This window comes from Bufo bufo, chromosome 1 (assembly GCF_905171765.1).
Source record: "Bufo bufo chromosome 1, aBufBuf1.1, whole genome shotgun sequence".
In the NCBI taxonomy this organism is placed as follows: Eukaryota; Metazoa; Chordata; class Amphibia; order Anura; family Bufonidae; genus Bufo; species Bufo bufo.
The window spans coordinates 721,657,582-721,676,192 of record NC_053389.1 but is presented as its reverse complement, the minus strand read 5'-3'; the positions used below and the strand labels follow the sequence as shown (position 1 = coordinate 721,676,192).

The window sequence follows — 18,611 nt, the reverse complement described above, 5'->3', positions numbered from 1 at the left end:
TTTAACTTTACACCTTTCCTCATATTTTATCCAAAAGTTAATAAACAGATAAACGATAAGGAACGAGTGTCTGCAGCCATGGAGAACCCAAATCTACGAGAGATAGTGGAGCAGTGCGTTACAGAACCGGATTAGTTGGAGGTGCGCACATTGTGGAGTATATGAAGATCTGAAACAGGGGACACGGACAATGCCATCCCTTCATGGAGACGATACTACTGGATGTGCAATATATGGGCTATACAAATTGATTTGCTCACTCATGGAGTGCTGGGCTCTGGGATGTCATGTTCTCATGGATTGCTGAAGCCACCATACATGGACTAGTATATGGTGTGCTTACCTAATAAAGCGGGAAGGATGTCAGGAGTGCTAATTATGTTCAGAAGTCCTGAATAAATCTGTTTTACATGAGTGTGTCTTATTGACGGAGCCAGTCATCACATATATGAACACATCACTTTTCAGTCCGGTCTTACAACCACCAGTTTGCTCAACCCTCTAGAGAACAGGAGCTGTGTATTCAGCAAGTGACCTGTGCAATGACCCGTAAGGAACTCTGACACTTGTCAGTGGGGTTCTGACCTCTGGCCACAATATTAGTTTACAAAGGTGGGGGTGAGATGGGTTGGTTTGAGGTTAAGAATCTGTAAATCAACTAAAGTAGGTCAGTCTCCAATTTTGTAGGTTCATGGTCCAAGCAGGAGATCATTGTGGGAACAGAATGTTGTAGCTTGCAGTGGATTGGAGCACCTGTACACAGGGTTATTATATGAGATGTGACCTATGATCCAAGGTTTATCATTGTCATGGGTTTGAGCTGTGCTAGGGATTCTTATAAAATAACATGGGACAATATTTTTGGGAAACCTCTACTCTGCACTTTAAGGGTGACTGCACACAGGTGCAGGTTAGTGTGCAGAAGATCTGCAAAGTGGACACAAAATTTATTCAATCTCATTCACTTTACTTGTAGAGGACTAAGTTGTGGTTTACCCGCACTGATAAACCTGTAACCCGTACTCACAGCATCATATTGGGCTAGACCTAAGGGAATTATCCTGATGGTCCTCTGGTTTTCATCCTTTAACCCGCTTTCCAGGTATCTGGCCTTTGCTGCAGTGAAGCCACCAGGCTGCCACCTCTTGGAATAGTAAATGGTGTCAATAATGACTGAAATGTACACTAGCTACAAGCAGGCATTTCATTTATGTTGTGGTTTGGTTGGTATTGGTACAAAACATTTTATGGGCCCAGGTTGCTGTACAAATAGTTGCAGACATAATTTTACTTTGATTTCATGATCTGGAGGAGGGTTCTAGTGGTCACCACCAAAGTCTGGATAAACAGGGTCTGACAGCAAGAGACACTCTTTGCAGCGGCTCTTCACTCTCACTCATGATGAGGGGTCGTCAGTGAGGCACCCTCCTTTATGGCATCCACGAAATGGGGTTCTCTTCACAAGACTGTCGCACCCTTTCTGACTAAAATACCACATAAAAAAAATGAACTGTTAGACAAATATGATGGTGCAGGTCTGAAGGACCCTCTTTTGCTAGTTTTGGAGGTGCAGGTCCCACTAAACTCACAGCTGTCCTTGTTCCTCTGTAGATAATGGGTTCACTTCATCATGGTGTCATTCTAAACCATAAGTAGTCGTGCTGGATCACTGGAATACTTTGCGTATGTGCTCCAGCTTTTCTGCTGCACAAGTCGATGAAAGGCTCGTTAAACAGTTGAGCCTTTGTAGAATGAACTTCTAGAGACAGAATGAGGTGGATGAAAAAACGCCGTGTTTATGAGGAAGCGAGGAAGGCCCGTCGGCTCATATGGGACTCTGTCCTTTGTTTCTTTATTTTTTTCCATATATTTTTGCACATCCGACTAGGCCGGAGCTTTGTAAAACTATAAATACACCTATTGTGTGTGGAGTGCTGAGCCCTGCTCCTCTGAGAATCCAGGAGGGATCATCCTGTGTCCCAGCTGTGGTGCAGAACCTCACTTCTGGCCGGGGTCCCATCACACACCCAACACACAAGAAGAGCAGAGATTAGAATAATACAGAGATCATGTCGGTGCAAAACAGAAATGATTATTCACTCCTTTGGAAAGAACATCCTGTAATAACAATGGGTTTTATAATATCCGAATTTCCGGGATTTAAATGGTAAACAGAATCATTACACCATAAGTCACTATTTAGAAATTATGTGACCGTTCAAAGGTAATTTTTCTGCATGCAGATTATCTTCATGCCACAACTGTATTGTCCTCTGAAAATGGCCTTCGAGAAGGACGCGGCCGTTCCACATTTAGGGTACAGCTACACAGAGATTTTGGGTGCTGGATTTTTTGCTATTTGCATGACGCTGCAAACGTACGAGTCACGCTGCAACTCCATTAATTCCCATGGCTGCCCGGCTACACTGTGATACATGGGCGCACGACACGTGTCGCACCCAAAGTCGCCATGTCACTATACCCTTGATGAAATGCTCCAATTTATTAATTTTTTTATGCTGTGCAACTATTTGTGATGGAAGCCTGGGTTCTTGTTCTGGGTGATAAAGCCAGGAGTGAAGATTAAATTCAAAAATCTATAATATATCTACATTAAAGGGGTACTCTAAGCTAATGAGTATTAGCCCTCTTTAGCACAAGCGAGTTTTCCGATGCGTTAAGCAAACGTATAGCATCCGGCCTGAATACTGATGCATTCATTTCAATGGGTCTGTGCATATGAGCGTTGTTTTTCACACATAATTTCTGCATTCAGAAAAATCGCAGCATGTTCTATATTTGAGTTTTTTACGCAGCTCTTGTTCCATAGAAGAGAATGGGGCTTCAGTGAAAAACGGAAGACATCTGGATGCAATCCAGAAGCAATATGTTTTCACTGACAGTTGCTAGGAGATGTAGGGGGGCATTTACTATGCTGAAATACACCTAAATTAGGCGTATTTCAGACGCAGATAGTGGCGCAACGGTTAGTTGCACCACTATCTGCAACTTCACCCTGTTCATGCCACGTCTAAAATTGTGGGCGGGGAAGGAGATGGGCCCACCACATTTACCATTTCCTACGCCTGTTTCAGGTGTAGAAAAAGGTCTAAATGTAAGGCCTCATGCACACGAACCTTTTTGTTTTTCCGTTTGCATCCCGTATACGGAACCATTCATTTCAAAGTGTCCGCCAAAAAAACGAAATGTACTCCGTATGCATTCCGTTCCGTTCAAAGATAGAACATGTCCTATTATTGTCCACATAACGAACAAGGATAGTACTGTTCTATCAGGGGCCAGCTGTTCTGTTCCGCAAAAATCGGAATGCACACGGACGTCATCCATATTTTTGGCGGATCCCTTTTTTGCAGACCGCAAAATACTGAAAAAGCCGTACGGTCGTGTGCAATAGGCCTAAGGCAACTAGGAAGCTGTCTTACATTTAGAAGCAGCGGTGGATGCGCCGAAGTTATGGACAGGCTAGCGCCTCTACCAGTTTAGGACTTTATTAAGACCGGCGTCTAAAACGCCAGTTTTAATAAGTGTTCCCGGTAGTTTGTAATTCTTCAATTTTTTTGTGAAAAAACGCATCAAAAACTGATTGCACCCGCGCAGAAAAAACTGAAACACTGAACGCAATTGCAGACAAAATTAACTGAACTTGCGCGCAAAACCTTCCGTTTTTGTCCTGAACAGATCCTGGCACAATCTGTATCGTTCGTGTGAAAGACTTTTCATAATGCAACAGTTATATTTTTCCAATATCCATCATGCATCAGTTCCTCACCATTTTTAATATCACTGCTTGCTGTCATTCAGTAGCAACCTTTATTGTTTACTCCCAGAGGACGGAATTCTGTCCTGTTCATGTGATGCACACATGGGGGATTCGTTGCATACATTTCTGCAAGTAAAAATTCACTTCCATAAATCCTAATGGGGTTAATTCTGCAACCGCTGCATGGATTTCTACAAGCCCTATACAGATGTAGTGGACAGTCACAGAAATGTATGCAACAAATCTGCCGTATGTGAATGTACTCTTACGGTACAGCAATCAAATCTGTGGCTTGAGCCCTGTTAGGCGACTGCAAGCAGAGATCTTGCAAACCACAAGGCAATGACACAGAAAGAATGTGTAACATTTCATTAACTTTTATTTGGGGAGAAATCTACAATTTGAAGTGTTTTCCATAATTTCACATATGCAGCATAAACTCTGTTCTAGCAGAGGAAAAGAGTACCCGTATTTTACCATATCCAGCATAGCTGGACACCGCTGTGCGCCATCACATCCCCGTTGACTATAATGGGATCCGACAGTGATCCGGCCCGTTTCCGACACAAATGCCTGCTTTCAGCCGGTTCACCCTTGGATCCCTTTGTAGTCAGGCTGGATACAGTAAGCTCCTCTGCATATGTGAACGTAGCCTAAGGCCTAACTCCACTACAAAAAAATAAGCATTAGGCGCCTTTCACACGAACCATACAGATTGTGACTGGATCTAATCAGCAAAAAAACGGAAGGTTTTGCACGCTAGTGCAGTCACTTTTGTCTGCGATTGCATACAGTAGTTCCGTTTTCAGTTTTGATATGTTTTTCATGATATATTATTATAGAATTCTAAACATCTCCTAGCAGCCGTCAGTGGAAAACGCTGGATTCAATGCATTTTTCACGGAAGCCCTATTCACTTCGATGGCACCAGGGTTGGGTGAAAAACGCAGAATATAGAACCCTCTGCGATTTTCACTTAAAGCAGCGATGATGCATGAAAAAAAAGACTCGCTTGTGTGAAAGGGGCCTTAATCGTGCGACCCCACCGTGCAGCTGGTAGCATGCAGCCATGCCAGGCCCACCCTTGGCCACCAATGTTCTTATGAGCGTGCAGCAAATGTGCCATTGGTTGCCACATGCAGCCAGTCTCACCCTCAGGTGATTGCACTTAAAGAGCACTTGTCACCGCTCCTGGCATCTCTGTTTTAGAGCATTCTATAATCTCTGCATTGTGCCATAAATGCTCTGCTCTTCTCATCACTCCCATAGACATGAATAGAGCATGCTGGGAATTGTAGTTTCACAGCAGCTGGAGTGCCGAACGTCGCTGAATGCTGTGATGTACCATTCTAAAGTGAGGTTATTTTTTGTTTTTGCATTTTTCCTCCCCACGTTCCAAGAGCCATAACTTTTTTTTAGTTTTCCGTTCACGTTATTTGCAGGACAAGTTGCATTTTTTAATGGCACCCTTTAATTTATCATGTCTTGTATTGGAAAACGGGGAAAAAATTCAGTCAAGATTCTTTGGGTTTTGACATTATGGTGTTTATTGCGCACTAAAAATGATATCATATGACATTCTTAGGCCTCATGCACACGGCCGTTCACTTGAATGGATCCGCAATTACGGAGTCACGGAACGGAACACCGGAAGCACTACGGAGTGCTTCCGTGATGTTTCTTTCCCTTTTTTCGCACCGCAAATAAATATGACATGTTATATTTTTTTGCAGTGCGGACAGACCACGGACCCTTTCAAGTTGAATGGGTCTGGCCCGCTGCACGGATGTTGCCCGTGCATTGGGGACCGCAATTGCGGTCCCCATTGCACGGAACGGCCGTGTGCATGAGGCCTTATTCTGCGAGTCAATACCATTACAGCAATACCAAACAAAAATTCCTTTGCATCGCCATTTTCTGACAGCCATAACTTTTTAAAATTTCTATCCACTAAGCTTTTGCGGAACAAACTTTTTTGCGGAACAAACTGTAATTTTTATTGGCAAAATTTTTGTGGTATCTATGATTTTTTTATAAATTTTTCTGGTGGGACAAGGTCACAAAAAAATGGCAATTTTTTTTTCCGTTACGGCATACACCACACACGAAAACTATAATAGTTCAGACATTTTCGGATGCAGCATTACCTAATATGTTTATTTTTATATGTAAAATTGGGAAAGGGGGGCGATTTAAACTTTAACCCTTTTAGAGGGCTAGTAGGGTGAATAGGATTCTGCTGAACTATGCCTCGTGCACAGCTTAGAAGGCAGATTACCATGTCAGCCCTGGGAAGCCTCAGCAGGCCCCAGGCTGTCATAAGCCGCATCCCTTACCGAACAGATGCCACAATCGCTTTTGTTGGCGGTATCGCAGGTGTTAAATGACGGATTCTGCGTGAGCACCATTCTCCATCAGTGCTGCCGGTTGCCTGCTGGATTATACAGCCAGCACCCGCCAAATATGGAGCAGGCTCACTGCAGCAGCCCGCTCTATACAACCCCTTACGCGTTATTACATGCATGTACATGTATGTGATAATGCGGGAAGTGGTTAAACACTCAGGCAAACCCTATAATTGACAATTTGGGGGTGTCCCAGCACACAGTCACTCTGTCCAATCAGGCGAATGGTAATACCCAGTTGTCAATTAATTTATAATTATTCAGGAGGAATAACGGAGGAACAGCACAACACAGAGTTAGGGCCCATGCACACAAATATATTTTTGTCCGCATTCGATCTGCATTTTTTGTGGGTCGGATGTGGACCCATTCACTTCAATGGGGCCGCAGAAAACGCGGACAGCACTCCATAATCTGTTTGCATCTGTATGTCCATTCTGTGACATCTGCAAAAATATGGAAAAGGATAAGACTGTTCTATTAAGGGGTCGGGTGTTCTGTTCCGCAAAACGCGAAAGACACACATACAGTATCTATGTTTTGTGGATCGGCAGTTTGTGAACCGCAAAAACAGCTGCGACCATGTGCATGAGCCCCTATAAGAAAAGATGACTTATGGACCCAGCAGAGACTGCAACTTACTTTTATGCATTTATCTAACCTAAATAATTGGTCAAGCTCCACATCCACTCGCAGAACAGACCTATTATTATTACCCAGTTTTACATTAGACGTAAGCACTATTTCCGGATAAATATGGTAACCAACGGTGTATGTATTTACAACAGACAGGAATACACTGACAATTTTATTTTTAATTGGCATACAAAATGTGTATTGAAAATAGGACATGACACTTACTGGGTAAAAAATCCATTACGCAAGGGAATCTCTTCACCAAGCTAGTCTTCTTTATAAAGGATGCTTATAGTGAGTAGTCCATAATTATAGCACCAATTTCCAGTGTGGTTCATGCAGCTATAGACATATCTGGACTAGTACGTCTGACAATTGGTCATTTAGTGTGCTGACAACCTCCAAGTATTGATATCCTCAGCCATGGTTGTTCTACTTGGCTATCTAGGATCTTTATGCGTAATGCCCTCAGCTCTTCAGTGCCAAATAGACTAGTATGACCTGTTTTTCTATAATCAGTAAGGTCACAATTTCCAGTATGACAGAGGTTTATGTGACTATGAGGCCAGTTCCTGGTCCAGTTGGGCAGCACCACATGTCCATATGGCTGAGGATGGTTCAGAAGTGGTCCCATAATGTAGACAGTTGCAGCTTTATGAACACCTGGCTGGTGGAAGACTTTTTGCGTTGGTCATCATAAAGATCTTCACTTTCAGCAGTCCTTGTCGCACATTTTACTCTTCCTTTCAGACGGTTTAATCACCGATTGGTTTATGTGGTAAAAGTCCACACCATGAACAGTGCACAATGCTACAGAAGTAAATAGTATAGACCACAAAAGTGGACATGGACTTGCTCTTGTCTTTTGGATGCAACATTATTATAGATTATATTATAGTTTCTTCTAATTGATAAGGAACCTACAGCACCAAGAAGCTGAATTTATAAGGAGCATACGATTCCTCCACTGGCCAGCCAGTGAATCATCAACAGTTTCATAAGAAGTCACTTGCAGACCATTAGCACCAAAAATCCAAAGACTGTATTTTTGGATGGGATTTCTGGTTAAGACACTGGAAACAAAAAGTTAAACCATTCCTAGATGCAATGAAGCTCTCCTCTGTCCCTTTTAGAGAGCAGAAAAATCGACGGACCTTCAGCAGAGATTAAGACAACCCAGTATCGTACAGTCATTTGGTCCCTGAGATTAGAGACATGGCCATCATCCTCACCTCCGGGACACCCGTTGATTACTGAGATCACGAGAGCTTTGAATATGAGACTGGCAAGTCTGGCAGCATTGAGCTTGGACTGTAGACAGGGAACAACGGCCTAGGATTCTCAATGTCCGGCAGAAGCTGAAGGTGAGACGGTCACGGGTGCACTGAAGACCTGTGAGAGAGATGACATGTTGTGAATGAGGGGAAGGGAAGCATGGGTTATCAATAACATGATTCGTGCATACAGCAGAAAATAGTGGCGCAATTAAAGACGCAAGCATGTATCCCATGATGCCCAGTGTATTCGCTGCAGCCATTTCGTGACTAATAATAATGGAGCCTGTGATTTTGCTTATGAAACCCAGGAACCCAAACATCAACGCATCCATGTTTACTCCTTGGTTGTGGTATCACAGAACGCAGTCTCTGGCCTTCGGTGGATCACAAAGGGATGGTCTTGCTTTACAGCATCATTTTAAAAGATACTATCCCCTGCGGCAAATATCCATGGGGCCCCAGTGCTCAACCTAGAATGGATCCCTGCCTCACCAGAACTACTTTCAGCAGTAGATGATGTTATAATACAGGCATGGCCAACGTACGGCTCTCCAGCTGTTGCAAAACTACAACTCCCAGCATACCCAGACTGCCTGCAGCAGGGCCTGGTGGGAATTGTAGTTTTACAACAGCTGGAGAACCGCAGGTTGGCCATCCCTGTCATTGTAAATGAGGATTGACTCAGTGAGGTACAACACAGGAATCATGCCCACAGTGATGTCCCAATAAAATAATAATTTACACAGTAATATCAAAGCATAGTGATGATGTGCACAGTGATGTCACAGCACAAGGATAATCTACTCAATGAAGTTGCAACTCTTAAATCGTGCACACAGTGATGTTGCCATTTAGAGATAATTCACACTGTGATGTCACAGTATAAAATAATCTACACAGTAAGTTTTCAGCAAAAGAATCATGCCAACAATGATGTAACATTAGAAAAATATTGCAATTTCACATCAGAGCACATGAATAATGCATACCAGTCAAACCATATCATCATAGACATGCTGACATCATATGTAATGATGTCATAGTACAAATATGGTACATAGTACAATATGAATTCACATGCACATAGTAATGTCACAACACTGGAATAATGCAAAGAGTGATGCTGTAGCAGAATGATAATGGATACAGCAGCGGTGATCACTAAACTGCACCTTACTTCACAATGGATATGGACCCCTTTAGTTGTTGGCTACAATCCTGGTAGTTACACCCATGACTGTGCCCTTATTAATTTGTCAGGGGTACATTCGGGTTAAACCAGGGGCGTAGCTAGCGGCTTATGGGCCCTGGTGCAAGAGTTCAGCTTGGGCCCCCCTTCCCTCAGTGCGTTGTGTGTCTTCTTATGTGGCACAAGGGTCGTTGGGTCCCCTCAGGCTCCTGGGCCCGGTAGCGACTGCTACCTCTGCACCCCCTATAGCTACGCCCCTGACCAAACTACATCTTAAGTACATCTCAAATGTCAATGGTGAAAGACAAATTAGAGATAATCACATGCACATCGAGGTGGAACCATCTCTGCTCACACATACCAAGGGGTAAGTCGGTGTTACGTTCTCATATTTGCTAAGAACTGTGTGGTTCATTTAATGTCTCTTGCGGACCTCCATTTGTAATTACTGACCAACAATATATGCACCTTGCCCGTTCGATATTTTTTACTAAGTTACTATTTACCCTTTTGACTATTTTCCCATATGGTATTGTGGGTTCCAGCGATGGTGCTTTTTCTGCTACTTATCCTTGTATCATATAATTTTAACTATAATAATAAAGACTGTATTATATTACGCTATGGGTATGGGATGGCTAATTTTTCTTTGTAGGTGTTATATATGTATATATAGTACTACAAAAATAACTTCCTCATGAGGTTTTCCCTATGTTGTTGTATTGCGTTGTTTTTAAAGAAAATATAGAAAAACTATGATTATGCAAATCTCTGATATAATCTATTGAGTGAAGACATTTAGTTTGATATTACTGTCACTTTAAGAGATGCATTTGACATCGATTAGCAGTCTCGGACGGTCGGCCCCAGGGTCTCTCACCCTGCTTTCTTTTGGCACATTTGGCTCTTTTTGTGAATGTAACTTCTACAAACATACAAATGTACTTTGTTGATCATGCCTTCCAGCTATGACTGCCCAGACAGTGGATTTGGTTCTGTAAAGTTTCCTAAAGTTACACATGTGGTATTTAAAGACCCATGAAGGAGTTTATGTTTTCATGGTCTAGTAGTGAAGTAACAGGGTTTCGTTTTAGATAGGAATGTCTATGGGTTTTAACTACTCCTACTCACGTAATGAGAGATAAACTGAAAGAAAGGCCAAAGAGAAGGACAGACGAAAAATATCTGCAATAAAAATATGATTATAATCAACAACTGACAGTATTTAGCTTGTTAAAGGGTTTGTCCTAAGATTCAGGACCAATCTACAGAACAGGTGACAAGTGTCTGATCAGTGGGGGTCTGACTGCTGGGATCACTGCTGATCACTAGAACAGAGGTCCTGTTTCCCCCTTTCACTGCTCCCATCATATTCATGTGACTGCTAAAGTCAAGTACCGCCACCTCCATCAGTCCCTTGGAGATGAATGGACCAGCAGTGCACATGCTTGACCACCACTCTATTCATATAGAGCCACACAGAACCCCCATTCTCATGTTTGGAGGGGTGCCAGCAATCAGACCCTACCAATCATGCACTTTCTTGCCTATCCTGTGGCTAGGTCATGTTTGAATCTTGGGACAAATCCTTTACTGAATATGAGTACTTCTAGTGACATGTTTAAAAGACTTTTAAGAGATGCACCTCCATGTGTAAACTCAAGTTTCTAATCTAGAATTAAATCATAAGTGCTCTATGCTGTTTAGTTTTATATACTTGTCATAGGATTCACACTCCCATATGGGGCAGAGTAGGATGAGACTTGAATTACTGCAACCATATATTTCCTCTATGGTGAGAACTAGAATAGCTCGAATATCTTACTAAAACAGGGAATTACAAGCTGTCTGTAGGGAAAGCTTGCTAGTAAATGAAGTCCTGTGATCACAGCAGCATCAACACTGATTGAAGCAGATTGGGTGAGAGAAGGTGGAAGAACTGTTATGTGAGCTTGTAGAAACAGTGTCCAGGACCAGAATGCAGCTCCACAGTATACGGTATGTAACATGACAATTATAACTCAATGTTTGTGAATTAGGAAAGGGAGGTATTCAGCATAAATGGCTTGAAGGGCAAGCCTTCACAGAGTTAGGCTCCTTTCACATAACCGTTTCTCCTTTCCGTTCTCCGGCTCCGTTGAGGAGCAGGAGAATGGAAAGGACGGATTCTGCAGATAACTGAGGCCTAACTGAGCGTAACGGAGCCTAAAGACCCCATAGACTATAATGGGGTCTGTTCGGTGTCCGCTCAGAACATGATGCATGCAGGACTTTCATCTCCGCTCAAAAATCATGATCTGAGCGGACACCGAACGGACCCCATTATAGTCTATGGGGTCTTTAGGCTCCGTTACGCTCAGTTAGGTCTCAGTTATCTGCAGAATCTGTCCTTTCCGTTCTCCTGCTCCTTAACGGAGCCGGAGAACGGAAAGGAGAAACGGTGATGTGAAAGGAGCCTTACTGCACATGAGGATCAAAGACACTGTTATCTATTTATTTATTTTCATTTGTGGTACACTTTATACTTATGACCAGCTTTGCATAGGACTGAGTTTATTTAAAACTGAAATGACTAGACATCATACAGCTGTACAGTAGGTGTTGGGCAATGACATAGAGCTTGAGAATGATCGAAGCAATATTAATTGTGGCTATTTATTAATGGTTAATAAGAGCTATTAGAAAACATTATAATGTTCAGTGTTATATTCAGATGGATGAAATGGATTTTCTGAAATGGCTAAAATTTCTGCAACAAATCTACCATGTGTGAACAAAGGGGTGCAGCACTCAGTAGAGTTTTTCATGCTGTAAGTCTGTCTACTTACGTTACAATAAGAGCCCTTGAGCTCGGCTACAAAATAAATTACCACAACCTAGGCCTAACTGTGACCTATAATTTCATTTTTGTCATAGTCTGTTTCCTTCTTGTTGTGACTCTTGATAATAACCAATCTGTAAATGTATTTAAGTCACAGTTTAACAGTTCCAAGGAGAGCCATCCACACATCCCCTGATAGCCAGTAGACCGCACAAAGCCATTTATAAGACAGAATATCCAGGAAACTGGAAGTGCCGTGCCTACAAAGTGTGAACAGGAGCGGATATATTTCCTGTGCTGGGATTCTGAAGTTTACATGAAGAGTCTTCAAAGGTTTCAATCCCTTTACGCTGTTTTCCTCTAGTATTAATGGAAATAAAAAAACTGAGACAGCTCTCATTCTAAACAAACACTGAAAACTACCAGGACAGAAGAACCGTGCCTCCTGTTTTTTAGGGTCCATTCACACGTCCGTAAGTGTTTTGCGGATCTGCAAAACACGGACACCTGCAATGTGCGATCCGCAATCACAGACACTATAATAGAAAATGCCTTTTCTGGTCCGCAATTGCGGACAAGAATAGGACATCTTCTATTTTTTTCAGCAACGGAATTGCGGATCTCAAAAATGCAGATGCGGATCCTAAAAATGCGGATTCGCATCTGTTCCAGCCCCATTGAAAGTGAATAGGTACGCAAATTGCGGAACGAATGCGGACCCAAATTACGGACGTGTGAATGGACCCTAGAGAAGCACTCCCACAAAAACTCTTAAGGCTCTCATGTGTCCCACAACATTTTTACTCTCTGACCTGTTAGAAAGGTACATGATGTAAACTGTACTTCTAACCAGTGACTGTATTTGTGAGTTATAACCTCCCTTCTGATCCTCAGCTGTGTCATGTGACCAAAACTCAGACTCTCCAAATAACACAGCATCTTATGTGTGAACAGGATCTCCATGTATTCCATGTGGGAGCCTCAATGTCAGTCTCATGTCCTGTGTCATTTGGGGATCAGAGTGTCAGTCGTATGACACAGCTGATGATCAGAAGGGAGGTTATAACTTACAAATACAGTCACTGGTAAGATGATCACTACAGTTTACATCGTGTACCTTACTAACAGGTCAGAGAATAATATTTTTTGTGTGAGTGCTTCTTTAATGCATCTAAGTAAAAATGGTCTTAGGCCTCCTTAATACACATTTTTCAGCGCATTTTTAACACTTGTAAAAAGAAAAACACCATGAATTTCAAACATTTTTCTGGGTGCCATTTTCCATTAGGTGCTCTACATAAGGAGAACTTTTTCCCCTGAATCCTGACCAAGGCCTTTCACACAATGAAACCAGTTTTCTCTGCTCTGCATTGATGAGGGGCAGTCACCCTGAAACAGCTGTCTGCAGACGTGGTGTTGGCTTCTTTATGTTCAAAGGCCTATATAAAAGGTTGAACATTGACTTATATGATCGCTACCTTACATCTGGTGGCATCAGAGGCTTGGCTTTCTTTTACGGTTGGAAATGTCTAAATAATTGTTATGCTGCCGCCCCACTCTCATAGACAGGCACAGCCACTGCTCAGTTACCGGCCACTCCGCTCCTGTTTGCCGGTGGCTCTGACCTTCTGGGCTCCTCCTTCTTGGCAGGCCAAGAGTAGCCGATGTCTCTTCTTGCAAGCTGCAGCTTGCCTACTACCAGCACTACTTTAGCTGCCTGTAGGGCATAAACGCGCATCCTCTAGCTCTTAAAGGGTCAATCTGTGCACCCCGATCTTCACCAGCCAATAGCCGGATACCCAAGGGTACTTTGGGCACCAGCTTAGTTAAAGCCTTTGGGAGTAGCTCCAAACAATAGTGGGTCCACACCCACCGTGTAACAATAAGTAGATAAATATATTTCAACATAATATTATATAGGTCTCAATAATTACAACAAGTACATCTCTAATCACATGGAATACCGCTTTAAATGCGTTGTCTCACTTCATGTCGTTTGCTGAAGTGAGACAACCCCTTTAAGTTAACCCTGTTGAGTTATGTTAGACTTTGTTTTTTATTTTTTATTTAAATCCTAATGATGAAAAGATTCCACCAAGAGAGTTTTGGACAATCTTCTAACAGTTTGTGAAAAAGTCCCTTGTGAACAAAGGTTATTTAATCTATTTGGACTATTAATAAAATGTTGTACTGATTCCAGAAATGTGAAAATAAATATTTGCAAACAAGTTTACTCTTATTTTAGATATCATTTATTAATTAACATCTTGATGACCATACATGAAAGGTCCTTAAAGGAGTTGTGCAGTACACAATATTGATGACCTATCCTTCTGGGGACTAATTGGGGGGGGGGGGGGTTGCTGAGAGTTGGATCAGCTGTTTGGAGAGGTAGCAGCGCATGTACAGGGGTCCACCAGGGGATTCACCTGTTCCCCCTGTGGTCCAGTCCAGGCCTGCATGCAACAACCGCAGTTGGGGACAGGCCGAGGTCAGAGCAGGCAATCCGATTGACAGGCTGAGGTCAAAGCAAGTCAGGTACATGGAACAGGCAAACAAACACAGCACACCTTAACATGAAACTAGCAAACTAGAACCTATTGCTCAGGCACCTTCCCACAGAGTGGAGGCAGTAAGGGTACTTTCACACTAGCCGTTTTTCTTTTCCGGTATTGAGTCCCGTCCTAGGGGCACAATACCGGAAAAAAATGATCAGTTTTATCCTAATGCAGTCCCTCTTAAGCTTTTTGGCCGGAGAAAATACCGCAGCATGCCAGATCCGGTACTAAGTGTTCCGGAAAACCGGATTTCCCAATCTGCGCATGCGCAGACCTTTAAAAATGATAAAAAAAATAAATACTGGATCCGTTTTTCCGGATGACAACCGGAAAGACGGATCCGGTATTGCAATGCATTTGTCAGACGGATCCTCATCCGGAGCCGTCTCACAAATGCATCCGTTTGCGTCCGGATTTCCAGATCCGGCAGGCAGTTCCGGCGACGGAATTGCCTGCTGGAATCCTCTGCCGCAAGTGTGAAAGTACCCTAAGGAGGGGACTGAGTGGGATGGGGCATATACAAGTAGGCACTGGGCAGAGGTATAGTAAAATAAAAAAGGTGCCGTGGCGCGCTATGCATGTCGCTGCTGTTGTCCCACTTTCTTTTCAAAAATGGGGACATATGGTTACTTATTTAGAAGGGGAGTGTGTCCTTTTTATCGACCAAGTAATCCGGAGCCGCAAGAACGTAAGTCACAGGTAATGTGTTAGCTATTCAGGTATAAACATTAACTATACCCTGGTATTGGGCACTTAAGCAGCAGCAAAACCAGAGAATATAGCCATCTCCATTTTGCCTTGGTTTGCTGCTTAAATATTTGAATTGCTAAGTTCAGAAAGAAGGGCTTTTATGAGCAGTCCATAGTGCTCCAAGCATTGTCACAGAGCCCACACAATCCATTATGTATCCTCAGGTCACCTTCTGCCTACTCCATTATGGCCCACTGATTAGGACTCTCAGCAGTATTGTATGTCTGGATTTTTTCCATAAAGCTACAGTCTTTGGATTCATTTAAAGTGGAAATACCACATGATTATACACTGCAGTATTAGGCTATTACACTGTATGCAGTTCCTGAATATAGAAAAACTGTTAGGGAATTGCACTGTATATAAATCCTGAATATAGAAGAATCAGCAGAGGAAGGGAAGGGAACCGTGGGAATCTATATCCCCCCCCCGTCTTGTTCATCTCACTAACAATCACTAGTCTATAGTCTCTAGTTTAGCTCCTAAGGGCATAAGATATAACCACAAAGGGAATTTCTGAGACAACCACGCTTCCTGGCACTAACATGGTACAGTAAATGTCTCCTCTCACATTGGCAGTGATTAAGCTTACTAACAGGTAATTGCTCATGACACAATTCCCAAATAACTTCTCCAGACCTCATGTTAGCGTCTATTCACATGAACATAAGCCAGTTGTGGTCCACAATGCACAGGCATCGGCCGCGTGAATCCTATGTTGAGGCGCGGACCTATTCACTTGAATGGCTCTGCTTTCCACAATATATGGCAAAAAATAGGACATGTCCTATCTTTTGCAGTGGGGAACCAAAAAACCCACGGAAGCGCTATGTTGCGGAACCGCCATTTGCATTCTGCAATACGGGCACCGAGTGAATAGACCCTTAGGGCAAATTCACATCTGCTTTGAGCTTACTGTTCTTCTGATCCATCATAAGAATAGAATATATATTTTTTTTTATTGATCCGTTATTTTGAGAATCAGTTGTACTCAGTTTGCATCAGTTTTTGTCAGTTCGGTCAGACATCAGTTTTTTTTGATGGGAGAAAAAGTCCTGCACTCAGTACTTTTTCTTCCGTCAAAAATAAGGCTGAGTTCACACTTCAGTTATTTGGTCAGTTATTTCGATCAGTTAGGGCTCATGCACACAAACGTATTTTCTTTCCGTATCCGTTCCGTTTTTTTTGCAGACCATATGCAATACCATTCCTTTCAATGGGTCTATATGTCCGTTCAGCAAAAACATAGAACATGTTCTATTATTGTCTGCCTTACGGACAAGGATAGGACTGTTCTATTAAGATCCAGCTGTTCCGTTCCGCAAAATACGGCATGCACACGGACGTCATCCGTATTTTTTGCAGATCCGTTTTTTGCGGACCGCAAAATATATACAGTCGTTGTGTATGAGCCCTTATTGTGAGCCAAAACTAGGTACATGTCCCAAACACAAAACAGGTGCAGATCTTACCGTTATACTTTATTTCTACTGGTTTTTGGTTCACAATAATTGACAGAACTGACAAAAACTGATGCAAACTGAGCACAACTGATGCTCAAAATAATGGATCTTTTTATTTTTTTTCATTTTCAGTTCCTCTGACAAATCAGAAGAACGGTAAGCTCAAATAAACATGCAGAGGTTTGTAATTTAACCGTATACCTATGTAAGTGATTTGGCGCGCTGTATCAGAAAAAAAAAAGAGCTTCAACTACAAATCTGACTTGAAGTTCTGGAGCCTAAATGTATGAGAACAATGCAGGGTCGCTTCCTAGTATAGTATGGTAAATGCTCAAATATCATATATATGTGCACTAAAGATGAGTGAATCGATTCCTAAGAATAGATTTGTCTCATCAATCAGAGGTCTGCACCTGTGACGGGGTGTCCACGAAGCTGAGAATGCCCCCCTGCTGCTTGATTGACAGGGCCGGACAATCTTGTACCAATCTCAGAGCAACGACAAAGGCGCAATATTGTCAGGAGCGGGCCAAGATCTTTGGCCCTGTCAATCAAGCAGCAGGGGAGCATGCTCAGCTTTGGGGACACCCTGTTGCACTCTGTTGAACTCTGCTTGATGAGACAATCGATTCTTATGAATCGATTCACTAAGCTCTAATAAGCACCAACCTCTATGGTAAGCTTCATGTATAGTGCTGGGTAAAAAACGGATCATCGCTACTCCACATCAGCCCCTGCTTAATGGGAGGGGAGAATATAAACAGCCAGAAGAAATACCTGGTAACTGGGCGCTGACAGCTTATATGGATTTCCAATTTCTAGAATCTCGTCTGGCTGTATGGCTTGATCATAAATAATTTATTGTACATATAACATCATACATTAAAGTTACGCCTTTTGACATCGCTCAGATGTCTTTGAGTGTTTATGCCATTATTGATGTAAAAAATGAAAATAGAAAATCGGACATCATATAGAACCTGCAAATAAAATATAAATAGGGGAGCTCATTGGAATATAGCCCAGCCTGCTACACCACCTAGCTATTATACTGTAATAATTAATTAATGACCAGCTCTGTATAAAAAACACTAATCAATTTATTTTATAATGCACCATATATAAAAACACAAATATCCCAATGTCTCTAATAGAGAAGCATAATAAGATACCATAAAAAAAAAACATAAAACTATCATAAAGACATAAAAAATAATTGTACATATAATCACTATCATGGAATAATATATAGTCCCGGTCCCTCTATCTGTTCCAGTGCGGAGCTCACGCACCATTTTATATTTTATTATATATAGTGCGTGAGCTTCGCACTGGAACAATTATTTTTTATGTTATTTTTTATGGTATCTTCTTATGGTTCTCTATTAGAGACATTGGAATATTTGTGTTTTTATATATGGTGCATTATAAAATAAATTAATTTGTGTTTTTTATACAGAGCCATTAATTGATTATTATCATATCAAACCTGCCGATCTCACATGGATCCAGAGATCTCCCCATTCATTGCTCTACTAGATTTATATCAAGCTGACAGCTCAAGGGGCATGCTCATCCATCTCAGTAGGTGGACATGAACATTACTATACAGATTAAACACCAGGGGGAACCATGATAGTGAAGTAAAGAGAATAACTCACAAGAATGAGCATTTTGTAACAGAAAGTGAATGACTAAAGTAACTGCTGAAAAACATTAAAATAACATTTA

The 18,611-nt window shown here is 42.1% G+C and overlaps 2 protein-coding genes across 3 annotated transcripts in view; one reads left to right on the top strand and one right to left on the bottom strand.

Annotated features, from left to right (window-relative positions):
• CIAO2A (cytosolic iron-sulfur assembly component 2A) overlaps nucleotides 1–414 on the top strand; it is a 31,221-nt gene extending 30,807 nt beyond the window's left edge. The window contains exon 5 of the mRNA XM_040414360.1: nucleotides 38–414. Within this exon, the coding sequence (XP_040270294.1) occupies nucleotides 38–135 (98 nt within the window). The 3' untranslated portion in view covers nucleotides 136–414. The remainder of the gene's footprint in view (nucleotides 1–37) is intronic.
• Nucleotides 415–6,647: 6,233 nt separating this feature from the next.
• Nucleotides 6,648–18,611, bottom strand: part of ADAMTS7 (ADAM metallopeptidase with thrombospondin type 1 motif 7) — a 78,489-nt gene continuing 66,525 nt past the window's right edge. For both annotated transcript variants that reach the window (XM_040414357.1, XM_040414356.1), the window contains one exon: nucleotides 6,648–8,214. In XM_040414357.1, coding sequence (XP_040270291.1) covers nucleotides 8,164–8,214 — 51 coding nt within the window. In that variant the 3' untranslated portion in view covers nucleotides 6,648–8,163. The remainder of the gene's footprint in view (nucleotides 8,215–18,611) is intronic.